The sequence below is a fragment of the Eulemur rufifrons genome, chromosome 17 (genome assembly GCF_041146395.1).
Source record: "Eulemur rufifrons isolate Redbay chromosome 17, OSU_ERuf_1, whole genome shotgun sequence".
Lineage (NCBI taxonomy): Eukaryota > Metazoa > Chordata > Mammalia > Primates > Lemuridae > Eulemur > Eulemur rufifrons.
Genome location: NC_090999.1, coordinates 7,395,411 through 7,420,461, shown reverse-complemented (window position 1 = coordinate 7,420,461; position 25,051 = coordinate 7,395,411). Strand labels below are relative to the sequence as shown.

The 25,051-nt window shown below is 47.1% G+C and overlaps 1 protein-coding gene across 8 annotated transcripts in view; it reads left to right on the top strand.

Moving 5' to 3' along the window:
- CTNND2 (catenin delta 2) overlaps positions 1 to 25,051 on the top strand; it is an 826,820-nt gene that overhangs the window by 798,150 nt on the left and 3,619 nt on the right. For all 8 annotated transcript variants that reach the window (XM_069491984.1, XM_069491978.1, XM_069491981.1 and 5 more), the window contains 3 exons: positions 7,584 to 7,710; positions 11,445 to 11,576; positions 16,966 to 17,039. In XM_069491984.1, the coding sequence (XP_069348085.1) occupies positions 7,584 to 7,710; positions 11,445 to 11,576; positions 16,966 to 17,039 (333 nt within the window). The remainder of the gene's footprint in view (positions 1 to 7,583; positions 7,711 to 11,444; positions 11,577 to 16,965; positions 17,040 to 25,051) is intronic.

Below are 25,051 nucleotides of genomic sequence, written 5' to 3'. Positions count from 1 at the left end.
GAATGTCCTTCTCCATCCTTTCTCTGATTCAGCAGGGGGTGGGGTTGCACTCAGCAGCTCAACTAGCAGTGGCAGGACGTTCTCTGGTAGTCGGGGGGAGGCGGGAGCCTGTGAACACACATTCCGTCACACCTAAGTTCTCTTGTGACGTGCTCTGCGTGCTGCATGGAGTACCGACTGGTCGTCACTGGTCCCTGCCCAATGATGTTCCCATAAGGTGACCTGTTCAGAAACCAGCCCCTTTGGTATAGTGGGCACATTCTGGAAGTCGGTGTGGGCTGCTGTACCCAACCCTGAAAGAAATCGGAGCAAATCAAATTAGAAATGTGATACAGTGTTTCTTCTCATCCTTTTGTCCTGCTCCTCCTAAGGATTTGTGTTTGGGGAGAACTGAGTGTATTTGCTGTGGGCAAGTAACTTGAATTTTCTGAGCTGCGTGATGCAGGCAGCAGCAGAGAGGGAGGGATGAGCTACGTGCTCTGGTTGAATCGGCACCAATCCAAGGGCCAGATGCGGCAGAAATAATGATGCTTCAATATTATTTTCAAGATTGGTTAAAGAGGAGGCAATTTTATATACCGAACAGTGAAACATACACAGCTGAGAGAAATTACCATTTAAAAGGCAGGCAAGCTGAAGGCCGCTTTTTTGTTGTTGTTAGGTGCTATTTTGCCTAAACTAATGCTACCTTTAGCTCAGCTACACGTACATCACAAAAGACAGATACAGCAACAGCAGAAGATGAGTCTCATGAGGTTGCTGTAAGCTAAAATAAAAAAATCATAAGGCTCTGATTATCTTTATTTGTCACAGAACAATAGAGTGTAAGAACTGTAGAGGTTAGTGTAAAAACTGAAATTGATTATCATTTCATTTTTCAATAATTAATACTGTCGTCTTAAATCATTGACTCCAACTAGCATTTCTTAGGCATCTCTGTGTACCAGGTACTATGCTAGGGTATCAGGGCTTCAGAAATAAACAGGGCATCACCCCTGCCATCACCCCTGTCTCCCCAGACGGGAGACAGACGGGATTGCATGAGTCTGTAGCGTGATGTAAAAGCGTGTTGTTAGTAGTAGGGGAAGAAAAGTAGTTGCATCACGGAAATCTTCAAACCTCAGCAGCATAATTCACTTAGCAATAGCAATTCAATGCATATACATTGCCTGCCTCCTGTTTATGCCGCACCAAACTGGGCAGGATCAGGTTTAACAGGTAGAAAAAGAGAAAGTGCCCTCCTAGGTCTTGGAACTGCCCTATCAAAAGGGTGGGCCTGGGAAGTTGAGTCTTCTAGTCAGTCAGTATCAGGTGTGATTGGGGCTTGGCGTGTGTGGCACCTCTCTCTCCTGAGGCTGCAACCTATAGTTGTTCCCACAGGAGTCAACATTGGGATGGGGACTGAAGGGCCTCCTGAGATTTAGCACTTTAAAAATGTATTCATGTACCCCAGCTTCTCACCGCCACCTATGCGAAGAAACTCCAAGCCACAGTTTCACAACTGTAGCTATTTATGAGCATCACCTGGGGGGAGAAGGGAGCTTTTGAAAATAGTGATACCCAGGCTCTACTCAGAACAACCTAAACAGAACCAGAGTGGGCCCAGGCATTACTGTTTCTGAAACTCCCCAAGCTGATGAGCCATGTTGCCCTTAATGTATGGAAGCAGCTGAGTCCCAGCACAGCAGTAATTACAGCACTGATGTATATTAGTCAAGTGGTGAGAAGGTGTTCCTGGGAGCAGCTCTGAGCCGGGATGAAGAGTTCTAGCTCATCCTCGCACACAAACCTCGAAGCCTCCTGTGCTGATCTGAAGTGAACACTGAGCACCGTTTCTGGAGTAAGCAGCTTTGGCACGAGTGTATGTGTTGTCCTAACCTTGCGTAGAGCAGTCTGAAAGCCACTTAGTCCCTTCACCCGAACTCTGTTAGTGGAAGTCTCTTTAGTAACACATTCTTCTTGGCGGCGCTTCCAGGATGTTCCAAAATATAAAATGGAAAGTGTTATAGGTCGGGTGCAGTAGCTCACGCCTGTAATCCTAGCACTCTGGGAGGCCGAGGCAGGAGGATTGCTTTAGTTCAGGAGTTCGAGACCAGCCTGAGCAAGAGTGAGACCCCATCTCTACTAAAACTAGAAAGAAATTAGCCAAACAACTAAAAATAGAAAAAAATCAGCCCGGCATGGTGGTGCATGCCTGTAGTCCCAGCTACCCGGGAGGCTGAGGCAGGAGGATCGCTTGAGCCCAGGAGTTTGAGGTTGCTGTGAGCTAGGCTGACGCCATGGCACTCTAGCCCAGGCAAGAGAGTGCGACTCTGTCTCAAAAAAAAAAGAAATTGTTATAAATTCAGGGACCTCAGAATACATAAGGGGAAGATCAGTAGCAACTCAACAGAGTGACCATGTCCTAGACTACCGTGAAGACAGTGGCACTAAGGCTGTGGGGATGAACATTACCTGATTCTCGAGCACTCTGAACTATTAAAAATGCCCACGTGGGTCATCGTAGCTTTGGGGGATAATATAGTTTCATAAAGAAACACATCGGAAACTTTAACACGGGAGCTGAAACTGGTGGAAGGACAGCTAAAGGGTAAGATAAAGCAAATCAGATTATTCCTGGTGGCAATTTAAAGTTCAGTGACTTTGAACTCCTTTTCTCTTTTGGATTTCTATCTCTATCTACTTGGAACAATTTAACAACCTCCAGTTTTAAGTTTAACGTGTTAAAAATAAAAACCAATTTGAAGCGCAGATATCATATCACATTTTTGACAGCTTAGCTGGGTCTTGAGCTGAAGGGCACAACTTCTGGGTCATTCTGTTGGAGGTGAGCAATAGATATTGAAAGAGTTCCTTATCATCAATAGTGAGGATCAACGGCCCTTCCCGAGTTACTGTGGCCATTTTTCATTCTCCCTTTTCCTTCCCTGAGCTTTCTTATCTAACCCCTGTGAGTCGTAGGCGTGGTGCAAAGGGAAACTGTGGTTAAGCACTCAATATAACAATTCATTGAAAAACCTCTGACTTACAGCGAGTTGAAATTTTAACACGAAAAAACAGTGATTAAGGAGTCAAATAATCATTGAAAAGATACGAGTTGTACATATTTATGTAAATACCTCCAAGCCTTCCGGAGTGACAATGGGAAGTGCATGAATGCAGATTGATTGCTTGCTGGCTGGACGGCAAATAGGTGCGTGGCTGGTGGGACAGGGGGGATGTCAGCTTAGCACTAACTTTGCCAGAGAAAACGTATCTTCATTTCTCTAATTATTGAGAAAATGAAAAAACTTTTTTTTTCAATTGAATGGACCAAAATTCCATTCAATAAAAGATGTGGAGGGCCGTGAGATTTATCATCAACGTAACTAATTATTCAGCGTAACTGTGTTTTTAATGAGTATTGATCGATCTATACCACAGGCCAACTGTACCCTGGTCTCTAGCATCCAGTGTTACGTGGGTTCCCATAACATCTGGGGGTCGTTCCTCGGTATCCATGGGGGATTCGTTCCAGGACCTACCCCAGATACACAAATTCACGGATGCTCAAGTCCCTGATATCAAATGGCATAGTATCTGCATATAACCTATGCACATTTCCTGTATCCTTTAAATCATTTCTAGAATAATTGTATAGCAAATGCAATGTAAATGCTATGTAAATAGTTGTTATACTGTATTGTTTAGGGAATAATGACAAGAAAAAAGGTCCGTACATGTTCAGTACAGACACAATTTTTTTTCCAAATATTTTCCATCCCAGTTTGGCTGAATCTGTGGATGCAGAACACAAGGATGTGGAGGACCAACAGTATGTACCATCGGAACTAGAATTTTAAAGTCCCTTCTGGGCATTGTTGAACGTAGCATGTTGAATTCTGTAGTGTGGCCCCCTCGGCTTTGACTCTGCATCAGTGAATGAGAGAGAAGGTAGAAGGTCACCTATGTTCCTCATGTTGCTCCTGGGGCTCCCCAGCCGTGGCACAGGAAACTGCTCTGATCGGAGTTTCAAAAGAAAGGGATGTCTTTTTCAAACAATTTTTTGAATTGTTCCCATACATGAGTAATGGTTGCACACACTTTCGAAACATTTTTCATCCTGCGGGTGTTTTTGGTAAGACTGCCCCTCCTCTGTCCTTGCCCCCACCCTCCAGAGGATTTCAGAGAATCCCACAGAATTCTGGTGGAGACATTTTCCCCTCCTGCCGTGATCCTACCTCACCATGACACACTCCACCTTCCCTATACCTCAGGCCCTTCATCCCTCCTCGCCTCAGCCACCGCCAGTCCCCCGGGCCTTTCAGGTGGTCTGTGGTACCTGGACTCTTCTCGCTGGAAGGCCCTGAACAGCCCGTAGGCCCCCGCTATTCTGCCTGTCTTCCACCTGCCTCCTGTGCCTTTCCTTTTACCCACGGTCTGGCCCCGGCAAACCCCCGTACCCGTTACCTGCCCCCACTGTCTCTGTTGTCCCGTGACGTCCACCCTGACCCCGGCCAGCAGTCTGTGGCCCTCGTAGGACCTCAGTGTGCTAATTCTCACTCTCGTCTCCTCCCGCACATCTTCACTTTCCCCTCTGCCCGGCTTAGGTCCCATGGGCTTCCAGGACATTCTCTGTCTCCCTCCAACTCTGCTGACTGCACACCTGCCCTGGAGCGGCTGAATGTGGCTGGAGGAAAGCAAACCACCATTCCGACTGGTTCTCTCATTTTCAACGCGTTGCGCGCACCCCGAGCGGCGACCCAGCAGCGCACACCCCATCCACCACCGTCGCTCGGAGCCACCCCACCCTGCCACTTCCTTCCTTTCTCCTCGTCAGTGCTGGAGACTCCAAGCCTTCCTCACTCTCCGCAGATGACCTCGCTTCTCATTTTCCCTGAGAAAATGTGAAAAATGCAAGAGAGAACGCCCTTATCTTCCTGCCACCAAATCCACCCATCTCCTCACCTGGCTGTCCCCTCCTGCTTCTAGGGCCAGTGACTCCATCGTGCACTGAAAGCTGCCAGCCCTTCCTTTCTGGAGAACTTTCCTCCTGACATGTTTCTCCTCCTCTCCCGCATCGCTAGTGCTTTCTTCCTCCGTGTTGAGTAACTCCCATTAGCACACAAAATCCCACAGTATCTTGCAGGCTATCTAGTCAAACCTCTCTCCATCCCTCTCTCTCTTCAAACCCCGTTTCTCTACTTCCCTTTAGAATAAAACTTTGCCAAAGGCTGTCTGTTCCCACTGTCTCCCCTTCACCAATTCTTCTATCTTTTGGGCCCACCAAAGTTGGACAATTACCAACCTGACCAAAAAAAGGACCTTTGTCCCAGGCATGAAGATGTCCATCTTCTTACACCGACAGAGCTGTTCTCTTTGTCCCCCGGCTTCCACACTCTGGCTCAGGCCTGACATCGCACCCTCCTTGCAGTCCTTCCAGCTCACGCCGCCCTTTCTCAGTCCCCTTTGAAGCACCTCCTACTCCTTGCACCTGAATATCCCACGGCTCTCCCAGCCTCTGTCTTCTGCTTTCCTTTATTTTCATTCACTTAGAAGGTTTCCACCCATTGTCTTTGCTCTAAGTACTATCTATATGCTGAAGTCCCAAATTTTATCTCTAGCCCTGAGATCGCGATTTGCAAATTCTGCTTTATTCTCTATCCTTCTTCCACATCTAACGGGCATCTCTAACCCAACGCGCCCCACAGGGCAGTCTCGGTTCCACCCCCTGAAGCTGCTTCCCTCCCATTGTCTCAGTGAAGGTCACCTCTAGTGCCCAGTTGTCCATCCCAGAAGCAGGGGACTGAGGCTTGATTCTTCCCTCCCACACCCGACAGCCGAGTCATCAGCAAATCCTCCAGGTAGATGCCAGATCCGCATGTTTCTCACCCCGACCCCCCATCCAAGCCCACGTGGCTTCTCCCTCTCTCTGGTGGAACAGCTTCCTGAGCAGCCTTGCTGCTTCCATTCTGCTCTCCCCAAACTGTCCCTCTTGTCTTGCTGGCTCCCTGACCCACTCCCCTTCGGTCCCAGGAGTCTTTCTGTGCTTCTCCCACGAGCTGAGCCCCTTCCCACCCAGGGCCTTCACATCTGCTCTTCCCAACTCGTGCGCTCAGCGTCCCACTCCTGCCATGCTCAGGGCCCCAGCTGCAAAGTTAGCTCTTCCCAGAGCACTCCTGGGACCCCCACGCCACGAAACAGCCACGCCGGCATCCCCAGCTCACTCCACTCCCTAACTCTGTTTAGTTTTTCCTTCTAAGTACTAATCAGAATGCCACACCTTAGCGTTATGTTTTTTAGCTTGCTTACTGTTTGGCTTCCAGTGGCCTGTTTACTGTCAAAGGCTCAAGTTCTTCCTCTGTTAAATGGGGATAACAATAGTATCCAGCTCTTGGGATTGTTTAGAGAATCTTGCCACTTAGTAAGTACCCAGTAAGTGCTAGGTAGTCAGTGCTGGGTTGTATCTTCTAAAATAACTACGTCTACTTCTGGCGTTATCCTACCAGTCAAGTGGAACAGGAATAATGAGACTTAGATGCACGAACATTAGTCTTTGTGTATCTAGTGAGAACTAGACATGAATATTGAAGTGAGCATGACTTTTCTTCTTTATGAACTCATCTGTTTATGTTTGCAATGATTCTTTATAGAGCATCAAGCCCCTTAGAAGTCTAAATATTATCAAAAAAATAAACCTAAAAGTATTGAAAACAATTGTCTCTGTGAAGGAGGAATTGGGGTTTGGGGGCAGGTGCCTGCTTTTCTTTGCTAGAATGTCAGTACTCTTTGACATTTTACTTTGATAGAAACAAAGTTGAATTAAAAAAGAAAAAAGACTGGAAGGAAATCCATGTTAACAGGTTAACAGGAGCTCTCTGGGTGGGAAGTGTGGAATTATCAGATATTCTTTGTGTTTTCCAAATTCACACAATGACCCACAATGTATTTATTATTGTTTTTGTAATGAAAAATAGCATATGTACTTTTTGTATCTTAGCTAGATATTGGAAGGCTAATGGAGTCCTGGTAGGATACGTTTTGAATATGCTCTAAATTGAAAAGTATAATTCCTGGGGCAAACCAGAGAAAGTAGCAGCTTGGAGACAGGCAGAGGAGGCAGCAGGCAACGACCTGAGGGAGATAAGTAAGAAGGGAGGTGCTTCCCGGTATTCTGATCACTAACAGACAGGTGGTGGGAACAAAAGGGAAAGCACTTTTGGAAGATCTCAAGGCAACTGGACTGGAACCAGGTGGGCAAAGAACAGAAAGCTTCAGGGTCATCTGACATTCTGAGCATCATACTTTCATTTAAATAAAAGCTTCTGGCCGAAGCAAGTTTGTAAAGAGACCATTAATTCAACATTTGTGAAGGAGAGCGGGCACTAAAAGCAGGCCCTGCCTGCCGGGCTGTCTGGGAGGGGGGTCAGGAGCTGTGCCTTCTTTCTCCTCGGTCTCTGTTAACCCTGATGACGGCGCAGAGCTCTGTAATCCCTTTTGATGATAGAAATGTTTTGCAAATCCAAATGCTTGGAACTTGGAAAGGTCTGGAGGTGAAGAATCACTCTGCCTTCCCTGTCTAATGGGCGTGCTGTCTTTTGCAGGACGGATGGTCACAATATCACTTCGTAGCCTCGTCTTCAACCATCGAGAGGGATCGGCAAAGGCCCTACTCCTCCTCCCGCACGCCCTCCATCTCCCCTGTGCGCGTGTCTCCCAACAACCGCTCAGGTGAGAGGCCAGGCCTTTCCCTCCCCAGGGGCAGAGGCCCGCCTTCCTTCCCAGGCCTTTACCTGGGCCCCCACAGAGGAGAGCCGTCCGAGTCAGACTTTTGCTGGAAATATGAAATGACTCTGTTTTCTGTTACTTGCCGTGCCACTTCACGTTGTGTATACACAGACTCAGAGCAAATCTAACAAGTTTCGTGTGCATGGGATGCACATCACAGGCCTGCACTCGGTGAGGAACAAGGGTAAAGAAACTACCAAGCGTTTGCTAACCCGGCTTTTCCCTGCACCCTTTCCAACTTAAAATAGTCTGAGCTGCGTTGTAGTTACCATAATTGGGATGACAGAATAGAGGGGGTGGGATGTGCTGTTTCTCCCTTTAACATGGTATCACTGAGGGCTTCGTAACTACTCCACGTCTGATTAGCTTTTTGTTCTTACCTACAAACCAGCAGATAAATCACTGATAAATTCTTACTATAACCAACTGTAACTTGTAAGTCATTCCATTTAATTTTCTTCTAATCCCTATTGCTTAAATGTTGAGCTTACTTCTTTCATTTACTTGTAAAAATATTTGACACCTTTTGTCAGTCACATGAAGTAATGGCAAAGATTATGAAAGGCAAAATATGGGTTTTATTGTTTTACTCAAAGTTTAAGTTTTTAAAACTTTTATTGTGATCTCTGCATTGTGATGCAGAGTGAAGGATGCATAAATAATTATATGCGCCTACATATGCACGGCTAGAAGGCTTTTATTTATGAAAGCTTTCTCCTTACTCTCCCCTACATCCTCCCCCCTAAGGAAATCATATTTTCTAAAACGCACCTGGAGTGGGGGGACCTGGGAGAGGGCATTGCCCAGCAGGGTGGCCTCCCTGCCCCAAGGACAAGTGTCACATAACTTTACATCAGACTTTACTGTCAGAATGACAAGGAAAACCAGAAATGAATGGAGACCCTCTCCCAGCCCCAGGAAAGCTTGTATTTGTAGTGTGTGTTGTTTGTTTGTATGTTTAGTCCAACCCTAGATGAGAAGGGTTGACATAGTTTCGTCCCCGTGTACCTGGGCTGACGTCTGCCTATCTCAGAAGCTCGAGGTGGCCTCTCACACTTATTTCTATAACTCGAGCAGGCTTAGAAAGATAAAGAGCTCTGAGTCTGGCAGGCATAAGGACGGTGTCTTTCTGAAAGCTGTAATTATTAAGAACTACAGTGAGCCAATCAGCGTTAGGAAGATGAAATGACATGATGGATCGGGAGGCGCTGGGCCGGAGAAGCAGCCCCTGCTCAGAGCGGCGGGGCCGTGGACTCCAGCCAGCCGTGCAGCCGGCGCGTGGCCTCGGACTTTCCGAGGCGAGGCACATCCGGACACCCGATAAACACTTGTTGGCGTGATTTGATTGTTCCCAGAGCTCAATTCTGATTTACGGGCGACTCAGCAGCACCACATGTGAGGTCTCAGGAGATAATTACACACTTGACGTAGTTTAATAAACACCACCATCTGTGCAATATTAGAGTCTAATTTTAAAAGATTTGGTCAAGAGGCTCCAAAATATCATACTTCGTAACTGTATGGCAGTGACTCCTAAAAAGCCAGCCTTTGTGCAGGAAGACCAGAGCGAAGGAGCAAGGGGGCAGGAAAGGGGGCTTTTCTGGAAGAGAAAGATGGTGCATGGACTGGGGACAGAAGCAGGCCTGCGGGAACAGCACACGGAGTCCAGCTGAGCCCCAGCTTGGTAAGGACTCAGCTCTTCTTAAGCTGCAGTGGCCGCCCCTCCCACCCCACGTCCCTGTCCGGAACAGAGATGGCCCGTGTCCCAGGCCTCTTCCCTGACAGCAGCGCCTGGTGTTCTCTTGTCCACTGCACAGGCTCAGGGTGGGCCAGGGCGAGGCGGCACTGGGCCCACTTGTTGCCACTCCAGGGCTGTCCTGGGGCCAGAGGGTGCTGCAGGCTGTCCGAGCTGCGAGGCTTTCTTCCCTGCCTGCCCATTGCCAGCCGCTGCTGGGCAGGGCTCAAACCTCGGTGATTTTTGAAGGATTCTAAGTAACTAATTCTAATGCGCAACCAGGATGGAAACCTCTGAGAGCTTCCTCAGCTGAGCAGTGAGGCCTGATTTTATTTCGGTAGGTTCGAGGTGGGTAGAGGGCCGTTCCGGAGGAAGGGCGGGCACGGACTGCTTCTGTCTCCCCTCCCAGCATCTGGCGTGACTTCTCTTGAGCGCTCTGCCTCTCATTCTGGTATACTTGCCGTCCATTTCCCCACCTGACTCAGGGCTCCTCGGGTTCAGGAAGAGCAACTTGAGTCACGTGTCTGTCTCCCACCGTGGCAAGAGCAGGGATTTGTACACAGAAGATGCTAAGTTTGACAAACCCAATCAAGTGACTCAGTGAAAAGAGAGGTGCATCAAGGGACAAGCCCTGGGGGCTGGAGCTGAAGGATCCTGCAGAGGGTAAACTGAGGCTTGGCTGGGGCAGGGCTGCATACCAGCAAAGGAAAGAGAAAGGAAATCAGAGCTCCCGGGACTCCCAGCCTTAGTGATCACCAGGTACGCCCACTCAGTACGGATTCTGAGGCCCCGTCGCTCACCACTGGGACTCAAAAGGTCCAGGGTGGAGCCCTGGAATCCATGAATTCTCAGGTGAGTCTTCAGGTTGGACAAGACTAGGAAGCTCTGCCCTGGGGTGCAGGAAGCTGGGGAGAGGCTCAGGGCAGGAGAGCCCCAGCCCTGAGCTTGTGATGAGCTGGGTGCAAGTGAGGAGGCCCACAGGACAGGTGCACGGCCAGCTGCCTCCTCGCCCAGTACCCTGCTCCTATGGGTGCTCCTGCTGCTTCGCCCAGCAGCCACCGCTTTGTGCTGGCAGGACCACTGGGTTGCTACCAATCTGTTTGATCTTTCAGGAAAGTAAACGTCACTTTGTTCGCTTCCCTGCCTCCAAGTTCAGCTTTTCCTCTGTTCTGGTACCAGGGTGTCAAAGACTCCTGGAATGTCCCAGGGGATCCTCTAATGACAGCCCAGCCCTTTGGGAATGAGCATAGAGGGACAGCAGGGCACATCCTCCGGGTCCGATGGGCAGTGAGTAGGCGGAGTGTGAGGTGTGACCTGTCGGGGGGAGGATCCCCGGCAGGAATGGGGAGCCCTCGCCACACCCAGCCCCCAGCCCACCCCAGCCACTGGCCCAGACGATCTTCCTGGGCCCCACAAATGCTCCTGTGTGGGCAGTGGCTTCCTCTGCCTTTCTCGAAGGCAGTTCTGGGTGACTCAGAGTTTAAGTAAAGCTGCATTGATCTTAATCAGGGATGCTTCAGTATCTGTGATAGCTCCACTGAAGTACATCTAATTAAAGGAAGGAAGGAGGGAGAGAGGGAACGAAAGAGGGGAAAGGAAGAAAAAGAGAAGAGAAAGAAGGAAACCAAGACCAATCTCATTCTTAAAACTGACGATAAACTGTGTCCCCGCCAGAATACCTCTTTGAGGAGGATGGCCCCGGGATGTACCCCGAAATTCCTGCCTCTGAGTCACGAGTCACGTGCCCCCTTAACACTACAGCACCAGATATCACGGGGTGAGGGACCTGGAAGGACATGAGCCCAGACTACCATCGGCAGGTCCAAACACACCTAGGACAGAGGCTGGGCCATGTGTATTGGTGACCTTAACCGCTGTGTGAAAAGATATCCACACTATGGAATGAGACACGGAAAATCATGCTTGTGATCTCTTTATACAGCAAGTGCCCCAGCTTCCCCTCGGGAAATGATCAGCCTCAAAGAAAGGAAAACAGACTATGAGTCCACTGGCAGCAACGCCGCGTACCACGGCACTAAAGGCGAGCACACTTCCCGGAAAGACGCCATGACAGGTGAGTGCAGCCCGCCGCCTCCGCGGGGCTGGTGGCTTGTGCTGGGACAGGGCAGAGGGCGCGGTATCAGGCTGCTCAGCAGGACTCTCTGCAGCTGTCAGGTCACTTGAGAACTTGATAGGGACGATTTCCAGGAATTGGAAATGAGATGAATTCAGAGGTGTAAAAACTGAGCATCTTACTTCTGAAAAGAGCTAAGAGAAAATGTTGTCTACATACATTTCATCTTAGTCTTTCCTTCTCGTTTGCCCAGGTCATAATCCCTCAAATTAGCGAGTGGAGTCTCCATAGAGTTCTTCTTTGTTGGCATAATCCACGGTGGAGGGGATTCTATTAATAAAACGGTGGCGGCAGTCTTGCCAGGCTTTGCCCCTTAGGAATGGAGGGAACAGAGATAGGGGAAGGGGAGGGGGAGGGCAGGGATGGGCAAGGGACAGAGAGAACTTAAGGGAACGCCATACTAGTCCTGTTGACTTTTCTCCTCTTGCTATGACACCAACCTCTTACCATGACAGACTCCCAAGAAGCTTCCTTAGAGTTGCTGACCACGGTTTCCCTTGGGAGGCATTCACTTCTTGGCCCTTATCCCTCACTACCACACCCACTGTCTGTCTTTTCTCATCAGCTGAGACCCTGTGGGGGCCAAAATTGGTGCAACTGGTGGCTGTGGCTGCCCCTCCAGCATGCACAGTGCAGCCTGTCTCATAACCAGGCTTGCCCTTAACTCGCCATATACTCTGTGTGCACAGCTCTCTTTGGAGCATTCACTGCCCGCTCCAGGCTCTCCATGTACCCCAGTCACTCCCCACAGTCCCCCCTCCAGAAGCAGGACTCGGGGATATTGCTGCAGAGAGGGTTATTACCTTAAAAGCAGAGCTGCCAGAGCCATGGGGACCTCCAATGGGGGACCCCACGCCGTATTTTGCCACATGGACATGGGTCCCTTCTGAAAATAGGCCATGAGGAATAGGACTTTAATAGACAAGGGTCAGATTGGATCATTCATAAACTGGGGTGCAAAGGGCACACGTCAAACAGACTGAGGCTCTCTAATCAGAGGAATCTTCAAAGCATGAAGCAGAGCTCTCTGATATTATTTAGGTGCAGACCTGCCGGGAAGGAGCATAGACAAATTGGATGATTTATTACAATGCCTTCCAAACTCAGGACAGCTAAGATAAATTCTTGTAATAGCAAATGTATTTACCCCAGCGGCAGTGTTTTCTGTGTTAAGTCTGCACAGCTGCATAAAGAAAAGCATAATAAACAGATGTTGTAGATCCCACCACCAGGACTGCATCCTGCCTCCACTGCACACGCAGACCCTACAAGGGAGTGTTTCACCCTTGCTCTGAAATGTCTCCTGAATGTGAGAACTGGACTTGTTCCACGGGCCATAGTTTAGTATTCTCATTCACTGGTCCCCCCCCCCAATAAATGTGGTCATAGGTGAGCGTGAGTAAACAAAGTTGTGAATCTGAATGCTGAGTCCCCGCAGTGGATACATTCAGCAGAGATTCTAATTTGTCCTGATTACACTGAAGTGGCAGTGACACCAAATTCTACTGACCCATTCAATTTGCAATTATTATTGCCCTACGTAGCCATATAACCAGCAGTCTAGGGTGACAAATTGAGATTATAGTTACAAGAACAATTGTGAGATTGACTGCGTTATTATCATTTCAGTTTAGCATTTCTCTTTAACTCTCTTGGCCAGTACGATCATTCAAAAGGCCTTTAAATGTAGGTGTGTGAGTTTATGTTGAAATAGTTCCAGTGGTACATGATTGTGCCATATATACATAATAAAATAAAATATAAAATCTAATGTGTTTCTGATGTTTAATCTTCCTAGAAAATGGCAGAGATCTTGACAACTCCAGTATTGAGATATATGTCATTCTTCAAACTTATTTAGAGGCTTCAACAGCTTTGTTCTAACTTAGTTAAAAATGCAATTCAAAACTACACTATCAATCATGTAGCAAGCCTAGAAGAACATTTAGATCTTTATTGAATAATACGTTTATGTAGGAAAGTTCCTGTAAAGCCAATGCATGCTGTGTAAAAGTTGGCTGTTATTATCACAGAAGTGGTAGCGGAGATGGTGTTAGAGGTGATGATGTTTTTGTTGTTGGTGGTAGTGATGGTGGGCGTGGCGGGGGTGTTTGCTACTTTAGTAGTGGCATGAGTAAGTGTCCAGCCACGCCAGATGGGAACCAGCCTTTCCTATAGGAATGGAAAAGTTGGTTTGCCAACCTCTACTCTGCAGCATGTTAGCAAACGCCCGTCATTCAAGGGTTTACTTGCAAAAATCAAATTTCTTGAGGTCTCCACATCAAAAGCAAATTATTCTCACTCAAGAATAAATCCAGGGGGCACTTAAAGTTCAGTGCGTTGAAAGATATCTGGAAAACTGCCATCTCCCTTGTTTATAAGGCATCAGGGGATGCCCCGCCATTCCCTACCAAGGAAACATTCCTGCTGCCACGGAAGAAACACGGGAAGCTTCGCCCTCCAAATGCAGCACGTGGAAGCAGTTCCTTGCCGGTGCTATCATCTCCTCTATTCAGCTCTTAGATATTCAGATCCATCTAGGTTTTTATTCCAGCATTTCCCTGACCCTCTTTTTCTGGATTTATTTTCTAGCTTAGATGAAATCCCTTAAAAATGCCTTTTCTCCTTAGTGTTTCTCTGCCACTGAGGAGACCCCAGAAAGCTCGCCACAGGGGAGGGCTGCCGGGTCCCGGTAGCCACACAGCCTGATTTTAAATTCACCTGGGGATTGTGCTCTCCCATAAGAACTTCCCAAATGCCTTTTCATAAAATGGTCTGTTCCATTATTATCAGTGTCTCTCTCATGCCTTTTAAAGCTATTCTAACTTCGATATGTTGATTCAGTTGGAAAGTGGGCATTTTGGGGCTGATACAAAAAAAGACTCTTTGAGTCTACTATTAGCTCAGACAGACGAGGGCACAGCATCCGTGAATACTTCGGCCTTACGTGTCTGCAAAGGGAGTTCAATCTCAACTGCACAGTCTGCTTGAAACAGGTAAGTGGGCCAAAGAGGAAGGAGGAGAAAACTTGCAGTAGGAACATCTTTAGCTCAGAAGCCACAGACAAAACAGGCAGGGAGGCCAAGCCTATTAAAAAGTGTAAATGTTCTACCAAAAAAAAAGTGCATTATATTTTGAGCAACAGAAAAAACAGGATTTCACCTTGTTTTTGAAGTGGCATTTTCCATCAGCAAATTATAGCTCTGAAGGCAGATTTATCTAAGATTTACTCACTCACTTATTCAGCAAATGGAACACTTGCTCTGTGAGCAGCCATTGAGGCCAGGCACTCTCCCAGGCTCTGGAAATACAACAGAGGTGACAGGACAGACTCTTTCTTTCTTTCTTTCTTTCTTTTTTTTTTTTGAGACAGACTCTTGCTCTGTCACCCATGCCAGAGTGATATGGTGTCAGCCTAGCTCACACCAACCTCAAACTCCTGGGCTCAAGCGATCCTCCTGCCTCAGCCTCCCAAGGAGCTGGGACTACAGGCGTGTAGCACTACACCTGGCTAATTTTTTCTATTGTTAATAGAGATGGAGGTCTCACTCTTGCTCAGGCTGGTCTTGAACTCCTGAGCTCAAGCAATCCTCCCGCCTCGGCCTACCAGAGTGCTAGGATTACAGGCGTGAGCCACCGCGCCCATCTGGGACAGACTGTTTCTGTCCTCATGGTGCTTCACCCAGCAAGGGCAGGCAATACACAAGGCAAACAGTAGAACAAGTTCACCACAATAATACAGCATGGTGGTGAGTAAGAGGAAGAAACCACATGGCGTACTGGGATGGAGGGTGCAGGTGAGAGGGGTCACTTTACCTGACTTGGGCCAGGAGGACACATTCAAGCACGAACAAGGGAGAAGCCCGTTCAACGTCCGGGGGAAGCGAGTTCCAGGGAGACGGATCCCTGAAGCTAAGCACACATGGCACACTGGTTCGAGGACGGAGTGCCAGCCTCCCTAGGGCTCCCTTAGTGAGAGAAGAGGAGTAAGAAGTGCTGTGGGAAGTCAGGAAAGGCCAAGTCACGCAGGACCTCACAGCCACGATGGAGAGCAGTATCGGTGCGAAGGGCATTGGAGTGTGATAAGCAGACAGACATAATCCAATTTGTGTAACAACGATCATTCTGGCTGGCAACGGGATGGACCGAGGAGCTGGGCCAGGCAGAGTGGAAGTTTGGCCATCAGGGAGGACTTGGTAGCAGCGGTTCAGGAGAGACAGAGAGATTTGGTGGTTTTCACAATAATACAGAGACAGGAGTGATTGCATTGAACCAGAGAGAATAGCAGGGTGGTCTTTAAAATCGAAAATGGGCTCTTAGTTGTCATTTTCTAAGCACAGTTTTCCAAGAGGAGTTTTATTGCACAGCTATTTTGTGCTTTCTGGTAAAAATCGTGGGTGGCATGAACTTAACCTTGGTAAGTTATACCGACCTTGTGTCTATCATGAGAGAGTAGCTGGAGTGTGATCCTATTTCATTACCCTTTAGATACTGGAAGCAAAAGATAAGCCTTTCTTAGTTCTAGAGTGTCTTAGACCCTGCAGAACCAGACAGATGGCGTTCTCCAAAGCTTTCCTAAACCATGGCCTTTCAGCCGCTGAGAGGGAGGGGCGCCTCCTGCCCTTCCTCTGGGCCTGCAGCATGAGCCGCAGTTTCCAGTGAGGAAGTGGGTAAACGGGCCCCTTTCTGGGCCTTTGGAAGCTGCCTGCAACTGGAGGAGACCATCTTTCCTCTCAGCTCAACCACAGGGAGGTCAGAGACAGAGCCAAGCTCCTGTCTCCGCGTCTGGCAAGCAGGATTCCAAAGCTGCAGCCTTCCAGATGCCCGGGGGAGGCTCAGGTGGTGCTCCCTGCCCGGCCCTCAGGCCTTTGAGAAATGAACTGTCTGAAAGATGATCAAGCACTTCTGTGAGCTCAAATTAGAAATTTTATTCTTGTCATTCTCCAGCTAAAAACTAAGCTGCTGATACAGCCTCCTGCATGCTTCAGTGCAGGTGACAAGCTTTTATTATCCACTAGTTTTCACCAGAAAGGAAGGCAATAAAACTTGCAAAATGACCATCTGTTTGCTGCACCTGCCCTGACCCTGTCTGCAATGTGAACGTTATTGCAAGAGGCTGACGTGCTGTGGGGATTTTATAGAATAACTATTCTTCTTTCTTAATATCTGGATGTAAAATGAAGTGTTCAAGGCCAAAGAATGTCTTCCACTTGGCATGGTCCCTGAGAAACCAAGCTTTGTTAGGGCAAGAACTTACCTCAATAACCATTACTCCCCATCCGAAATCTTGTTTTCTTTGCTAATACTTTTGCTTTCCTTTTGCTTTTAGCTCAAAATACTGGAATTTCAACTTTGTATAGGAATTCATATGGTGCGCCCACTGAAGACATCAAACACAACCAGGTAAAGTAGATGAAATATGTTTGTGTTCATTTTTCTATTTGACTCACGTGAAATAACCTGGAATTTAAAAAAAAAAAACAGATTAGGCTGGGCTCCGTGTCTCACGCCTGTAATCCTGGTACTCTGGGAGGTCGAGGCAGGTGGATCATTTGAGGTCAGGAGTTCAAGACCAGCCTGAGCAAGAGTGAGACCCCACCTGTACCAAAAAAAAAAAAATAGAAAAATTAGCTGGGCGTGGTGGCGCATGCCTGTAGTCCCAGCTACTCAGGAGGCTGAGGCAGGAGGATTGCTGGATCCCAGGAGTTGAAGGCTACAGTGAGCTATGATGACACCCCTGCATTCTAGGTGAGGTGACAAAATGAGACTCTGTCTCCAAAATAAAAATTAGATCAATTTTTATCTAACATACATAAAGAACTGAAAAAGAAAATCCTGTTCCCTGAGCCTCTCCCCTGTCACAGCATGTGTGGGGAGGACGTGGTGGAGTCATCAGAACAGCCTCAAATTTGAAAACAACCTTTGATGTCACCGTAACCTCGTGCTTTATCTGGTAGGAGAAAGCAAGTTTTCCACTATGATGCAAAACTAAAAGAAAACCCCAAATAGACAAGTGTAAGATGCCACTTACCAAACAGGACTTTTCCAGTTACTGGACAAGGAAGCATCTGCCACACATGATTGTGATCAGTAAAAGAGACACAGCAAGGTCAATACAGAGCTGGATATAGACAGAATAAATGAATGGAATAGATTCTATGATCCTTCAATACATGGAATGCATCACAGAGGGCCTTGCTGCTCAAAGTCTAGTTGGGGAAGCGGCAGCATCGACATCACCTGGGGTCTCGTTAGAAACGCAGGAGAGATTGTTCCCCTACCCCGTCCGAGGTGTTCTGCAGAGGAGCTGCATTTGAACAAGACGCCTTGGTGATTCAGGTGCACGCTCGGGTTTGAGGAGCGCTGAGCAGTAGATACGTAAAGAACCAGTCTGAGTCTCGGGGTGTGTGTGTTTGTTTCCTTCACAAACATTCATTGAAGGCTGATTTTCTCTGTGGTTCTGCGGGAACTCTAGAAGCCAGAAGGCACAGCCTGTGCCCTCTTGTTGATGGGTAGCCTTGTACTTCTCTCTCCCCTGCGGTGGGCATTACCCCAACACACGTGCGGCACTCTGGAAGACATCCAGTGTTGTCCCTGGAGAACAGCCCAGCTCCACGGCCTGGGTGACACGTTGCTAACACCTAGTCGGCCTCCCTTGGTTCCAGTCTTTGTTGAGAGTAAAAAAGCCAGTGAATAAGTAAATAGGGTCACAAGCACTAGATGGGAGGTCACCAAGATGGCCCAGCTGTTTGTAGGCCAACATGCCTGCCCAGACAGAAACAAAATGCATTGGAAATGCCAACTCTGTTTATGGAAATCAACCATTTCTCTTGTCACTAGTAGGCTGAAATTCTGCAGATACAGTAAGCAAACTGTCTCCAGCTCTGAATGATTCTAGTAGGGATGTAATGAGACCCTGACTTTGCAGCCAGGAGTGTGAGAGGATGCTTTAGTTTCCCCAGGTAGGGAGAAGCCCCTCACCAGAGTCACTCACCCCACACCAGCCTCCCTCTCATGGCGTCCCGCTGTCATTGGCAATGAAGAAACGCCCTGGTGTGGCCCAGGGTCCTTGGCATCTCACAGTGTAGGTTCCAAAAGACTGCTTGCTACTTGGGTTTAGAGGACAGTTCATAATGGTTCTAAGGGCACCTTCTTTTTACCTAAGCGCATTCTGAGCATTTAAGCAAACGAGAATTAATGCGCTACGATGACATCCTTGTCGAAAGAGTGAGCACGGCCTGACATGGCCTTTCTCCCAGAGTGCCCCGGAATGTGCTTGACTCAGTCGCCGAGAGAAACATCAGAGCCACGTCGTCTCGAGCAAATGCAGTGGAATCCACCCAGGAAGGAGGGCAAGCTCTGCGCCTCTTGTCAGCACCGGGAGATGCTGCAGGTGGCCCGGGCAGAGCAGAGTCCTGCGGGCACAGCTCACTGCGTCATACTCCCTGAGTACGATCAGCAAGGGAAATGGCGACTGGACTGTGCGTCCTATTCTAACATCAAGCAACACTTTAAAATGTCCACCAAAGAGAGGTTTCTTTCCCCTTAAAAAATTTCCAAGGAAACCTTTATGACACTCCAGTGAACTTGGAGAGAAGAGACTAAAGTGTTTTGCTGACTTGGGACTATGTTATTGGAATAAACTATGTCATCACCTGCAGCTTTCCCTCCTGGGGACTCAACAGAGCACGGCCATGCTAACCATTCCGAAGAGGAGACGTTTCGGTTCTCCTCCAGCTGGTGGTTCCAGAGACAGCCTCATGAACAGCATCCATGGAGTGGATTCTCCGGCCATGTGGGCATGGCCAGCCACTCCAGACAAAATGCTTTCACTTTGGTAGCTTTCCTGGGCCAAGAGTGACCTCGGAATGTCACACCTTGAAAGAGGGCTTGCAGAGGGCTGTTCCGGGATCCATCCATCCTCAGCATCAAAGCTTGTCCTCTGCTGAGTGCTCATGTGTCTGGGGGTCTTAGTCACCCACTGGGCCTCACAAGCTTCGCAGAGGAGACTGGACAGCGCCTGCCCGTACTGGAGAAGTGCTTCCTGGGAGGGAGCAGTTCCATATGGATGACGAGAGCTGAGAATGAGGCACCAGTACCAGCCAAGCTTGGTGGGACGGTGGCCGCAGCTCTCAGCCAGGCACTCCGTGCCTCAGTGGTGGCACTGCCCTCTTGACTTCCTAGGACTCCAGTCACATGTTCAGGGAATTCTGAGCTTAAGGACTCCTAGAAGAAACAGCTGTTAGTGCACAGCAAAGTTTGTGACCCTTGGTTTTTATGATTGAGGCCAACAGACATCATTTTAAGAGTTAACCATCTATACTCTGTGAAAGTCCTTTTGAGCTTCTTCCAGTCTATGTGATACCTACAGAGAGGAATGTCATTTTTAATGGTATAGATCTAGCTGACAACAGGATTTTTGTTCATAAACTAGAAGACAAAGGATCAAGTGTTTTGATGACCAGGATTCAAATCATCACTAATGACAATGAAACAAGTATCTTGAGTTCTTTTTTGGTGTCCTCAGCCCCCCTGTCACGTGAGCAGGGCAGGTGTGATTGTCCCCAGAGGTGAGGAAACTCAGATCGGAGGACGATGAGCTTTGCCTTCAGTCACCGAGCTGGGAAGAGGCAGAGACTCACCTGGCTCTTCTGTCTTCCCGTCTCTCTTTCTCGCCTCTGTATCAGTGGTTCTCGAATCTGCATGGGAGTCAGAGTTCCCCCACGGGCTGTTAAAACACAGATTTCTGGTTTCTGATTCAGTAGGGAGTGGGGTCTGGAGTGGGCCCAGTGATTTGCATTTCTAACAGTGCCCAGGTGGGGTGATGCTGCTGGTATTGAGGCCACGCTTTGAGCACCACGGATCCATAGCACTCGGCCTCCTGCGTTTTATATCAACACTTGGAGTCTTTGGTTTTCCCAGTGTGGGAAGTTTGAAGATCTGTAATGGGCCACCATTTCCCTTGTGTTCAAAATAAATCTGGTTTGCTGGAAAACTTGGTAAAGACTAAACCTAGAAAAGTCTTGTCAAGTCTCTGCTAACAGAGTTGGATGCTCTTATGACACTATCCTTCATAATTTAGACTGAACATTCTACTATTGAGGAAAGAGTTCAGCAAAGATGACCTTATGGGAACAGGAGCCACAGGACAGAGCACAGAGTCCATCAGTCCCCACTGGTCGCACCTGCCTTCCAAGAGAAGACGCTGCCTGAAGGCAAAGCAGGCCACGGCTCTGGCCCCTGGGATACGCCACACTTCTCTGGACCACAGCAGACACCCAAATTCAGAAATCCCCACTGCTGTATAGGAACAGTGTGCTACTTCCTCCATAAAAATCTGGTTTATGCAAACTGTGCAATATTTTAAAAACACATTTATCTTTAGCTCTTCTATATGGAGGGCTTTTGGGGAGGGTGCATTTTATCTGCCAAATTTTTAAAACTGTCAGATATTCCCTTAAATTATAAAATGCAGCCAATATTCCTCCCCCGTGGATGTGTTTCACCAGCCAACATTCAAACCACCAGACCAGTGAGCAAATTCAGTCCCTCCAAACTCTGCAGTGCTACTCACCACCCCTCTTGCATAGTTCACCCGCACATGCTCTTGGAACTGGGACAAATCTCAGAAGGGGTTGCCATGGGACTTTATAAACAAAACAGGTGAACTGAAGAAGTTAATTCCCTAAAGTAAGAGACTCAAATAATAAGCCTGAGCCCAACTCTAAAACGTCCATCAACCAGAAAGAACATGATAATGGTAAAAGAAAAAAATTTGATCCCGGTTGTGCAAAAACATGAAAGCAGCAGCCACTTTGAGAGCCACAAGCCTTGTGAGTGACTCCCCTGAAGACCTCCCTGTCTCCTGCCTTGCCACCTCTGGCCCCTGAGACCAGCACAAGAAGTCACGCCTCTACTGGTCTCCTCTGTCCACCGACCTCCTTTCTTATCAGAGAGCCAGGAGCCAGCCCCATGAGGACTGCCCTCCGAGCCTCGGCCACCTTGACTCTGCTGGGACTGGGCTGGCTCGGTAGAGACAACATGGACATCAGAGTCAGCCAGATGTGCATTCAAATTCCAGCTTCACATCACCACTGCCCTTAGAGAAGTTTCTTCACTTCTCTGAGTTTCAGTTTCTTCATCTACAGAGTGGGAGTTAGGTGGGTGGATAGATAGGTGGGTGGACAGGAAGATAGATGATAGATACAGATAGATGTGTGTACATAGATAGACATTTATGACTACTGGATGATTAAACAAAGAAGAATTTGTTAAATGTTGAATATGGTGCCTATACTGAAATAGAAACACAGTAAATTCCAGTTTCCTCCCTGTGTTATTTTTCCAAACCTCCCTCCTCTGAGCCTGTGCATGCTGGGCGCTTGGGAGCAGCAGTGTCGGAATGGAGACGTTCAACGCACCACGCAGCTCTTCAGAGAATAGCAAAGGGCATCCCAGCCTATCGACGCCGTCTGTAGACCTGGTCTTAGCAGCATTTAATTGCAGATGTTGCACATTCATTCCAGATGTCCCTCTGACCCCAGGCTCTTAGACTAACAAAGGTTTACATTCTACAGACTTAGACTTACGCAGGTAGACAGAAACCTCATTCATTCAGCCACCACTAACTAGACGTGTGGGACAGCCCGAACAGCAGCTGTGATGAAGTTCGCCACTTCTTGGAAGAACAGGTCGATGACTAGTGTAAATCAATGACATATAAAAGAGGGAGTTTCACTTACTTGAGAGAAGAATTATGTGCGGGCCATTAAAAGCATTCATTTATACACAACGTGCTAATTACAAATCATTATCTATTAACTAAGGCCAATTTCTAGAGGATGTTTCCATGCTGAACCTCAGTTAAATTAATAGGGAATTACTAAATCCACTCGAAAGTGATCAAACTGTATTTCTTTCAGAGTGTTTTATAACTCACACCTGACCTCCTCCCCAATTACCGCAGACTAGCCGAGCTTTGTGCATCCCTGTATGCGCTAGCTGTGGGGGTCACCCTCGGCCCACAACTGGCAGGTTCTCTCATTTCAGGGCAGGTGCTTGGAAAGAGACCCCAGAAGCAGTCAGAAGGGAAGGGAACTCAGCCTCCATATACAAATGCTAACAAATATGCTATCAACCCATGAAAATTCCTTGTCTTTCTGGGCCTAAAGCCATGCAGAGGGAACTAATTCTTGACATCCTGTGTCTCAAAGGCTCCTGTGATCCCTTGAGCCCTTCAAAGCCCCTACATCAGACAGTAACCTGAAGAGGACAAGAGTGGAAACAGGGAGTATTGGGAGGGGCTCGCAGACACCAGACAATTCTGAAGACTCCTGCACCCTAATGAAAGGCTTCCTAATCCCACAAGATTCTTGAGTTCAGTCAGTTCTTAATTGCACCAGGTTAGGAAATGTTTTCATCCTTTGGTCCTCCAGAGTACAGAAAATTTGGAGTGTGCATCTCTTTAAGGCTGTGATACCTGGTCACTCACTTAGGCCCTGCGATGGGGAAGCCCCAGTCCCACTCCATACAAACAGGGACCAGAGACGTATTGATGACAGCCTTCTGTGCTGCCAGGAAGATGCCTTGGTGACCATTAGATCTTGTACATTTTCACTGTCTCTTTGAGACTGCAAAACCTAGGCATGATACAAAAAACATGCAGAAAAGAAGAAAATAAATAAATTGTGTTCTACAGATTCTAGTCTATACTTCTTTAATTAAAAAAGATTATCTAGTAAAATGGTGCAGCCACTGTGACAAACAGTTTGGTGGTTCCTAGAAAAGTTAAACATAACATTACCATATGACCCACTGCAAGATATACCCAAAAGAATCAAAAGCAGGGACTGGAACAGATACTAGTACACCAGTGTTTATTGCAGCATTATTTACAATAGCCAAAAGGTGGAAACAACCCAAGTGTCCATCAGCAGATGAACGGATAAACAAAATGTGGTCTGTCTGTATGATAGAATGTTATTCAGCCATAAAAAAGAATGAGGTTCTGACACATGCTACAACCTGAATGCACCACGAAAACATCATGCTAAGTGAAAGAAGCCAGACACACATGGACAAATGCTGTGTGAGTTCCCTAGAGTAGGCAAATTCATAGAGATAGAAAATGCAATGGTGGTTGCCGTGGGCTGGGAGAGAAAGGACAGGGAATTATGTTTAACAGCTATAGAATTTCTGTTTGGGATGATTAAAAATGTAGAGATGGATGGTAGTGATGGTTGCACAACACTGTGAATGTACTTAATGCCACCTAATTATACATTTCAAAATGGTTAAAGTGGTCAGTTTTGTGTTATGTATATTTTACCACAATAATGATAAAGAAAAAGATTTTGTAGAATGGAACCAATTTTGAAAAGGAAAAGCAATGGCAGTTGGCAGTTTCAGGGGAGCAGTTCCACCCTAGGGAATGCTTGGGCATACATGCAGCCTTTTGTTTTGTTTTGTTTTGTTTTGTTTTTCCCATGAGACCAATTGTTTTTAATATTTAGCTCCCACATATGAGTGAGAACATGAGAGATTTGTCTTTCTATGTTTGGCTTATTTCACTTAACATAATGCTCTCCAGTTCCATCATGTTGTTGTAAATGGTAGAATTTCATTCTTTTTTGAGGCTATATAATATCCCATTGTGTATCTACCATAATTTCCTTATCCATTCTTCCATTGATGGACACTTAGGTTGATTCCAAATCTTGGCTATTTGAATAGTGCTGCAATAAGCATGGGAGTACAGATATCTTTTCGATATACTGATTTCCCTTCCTTTGGATATATATCTAGCAGTAGGATTGCTAGGTTATATGGTAGTTCTATTTTCAGTTTTTTGAAGAACTTCCATACTGTTCTCCATAGTATTTGCACTAATTACATTCCTACCAACAGTGTATGAATGTTCCCCTTTCTCCACATCCTCCCCAGCATTCATTACTGCCTGTCTTTTTCATAAAAGCCATTTAACTGGCGTGAGATGATATCTCATTGTAGTTTTGATTTGCATTTCTCTGATGACTAATGATGTTCAGCATTTCTTCATATATCTATTGGCTATTTGTATGTCTCCTTTTGAGAAACGCCTATTCAGATCCTTTGCCCATTTTTTAATCAGATTATTTGATTTTTTCCTATTGAGTTGTTGGAGTTTTTTATATATTCTAGTTATTAGTTCCTTGTTATATGGGTAGTTTGCAAATATTTTTTCCCATTCTGGGGTTGTCTCTTCCCTTTGTTGATTGTTCCCTTTGCCATACAGAGTTTTTTAGTTTGATGTGGTCCCATTTGTCCAATTTTGCTTTGGTTGCCTGTGCTTTGGGTATATTACTCGAGAAGTCTTTGCTCAGACCAATGTCCTGAAGTATTTCCCAATGTTTTCTTTTAGTAGTTTCATAGTTTCG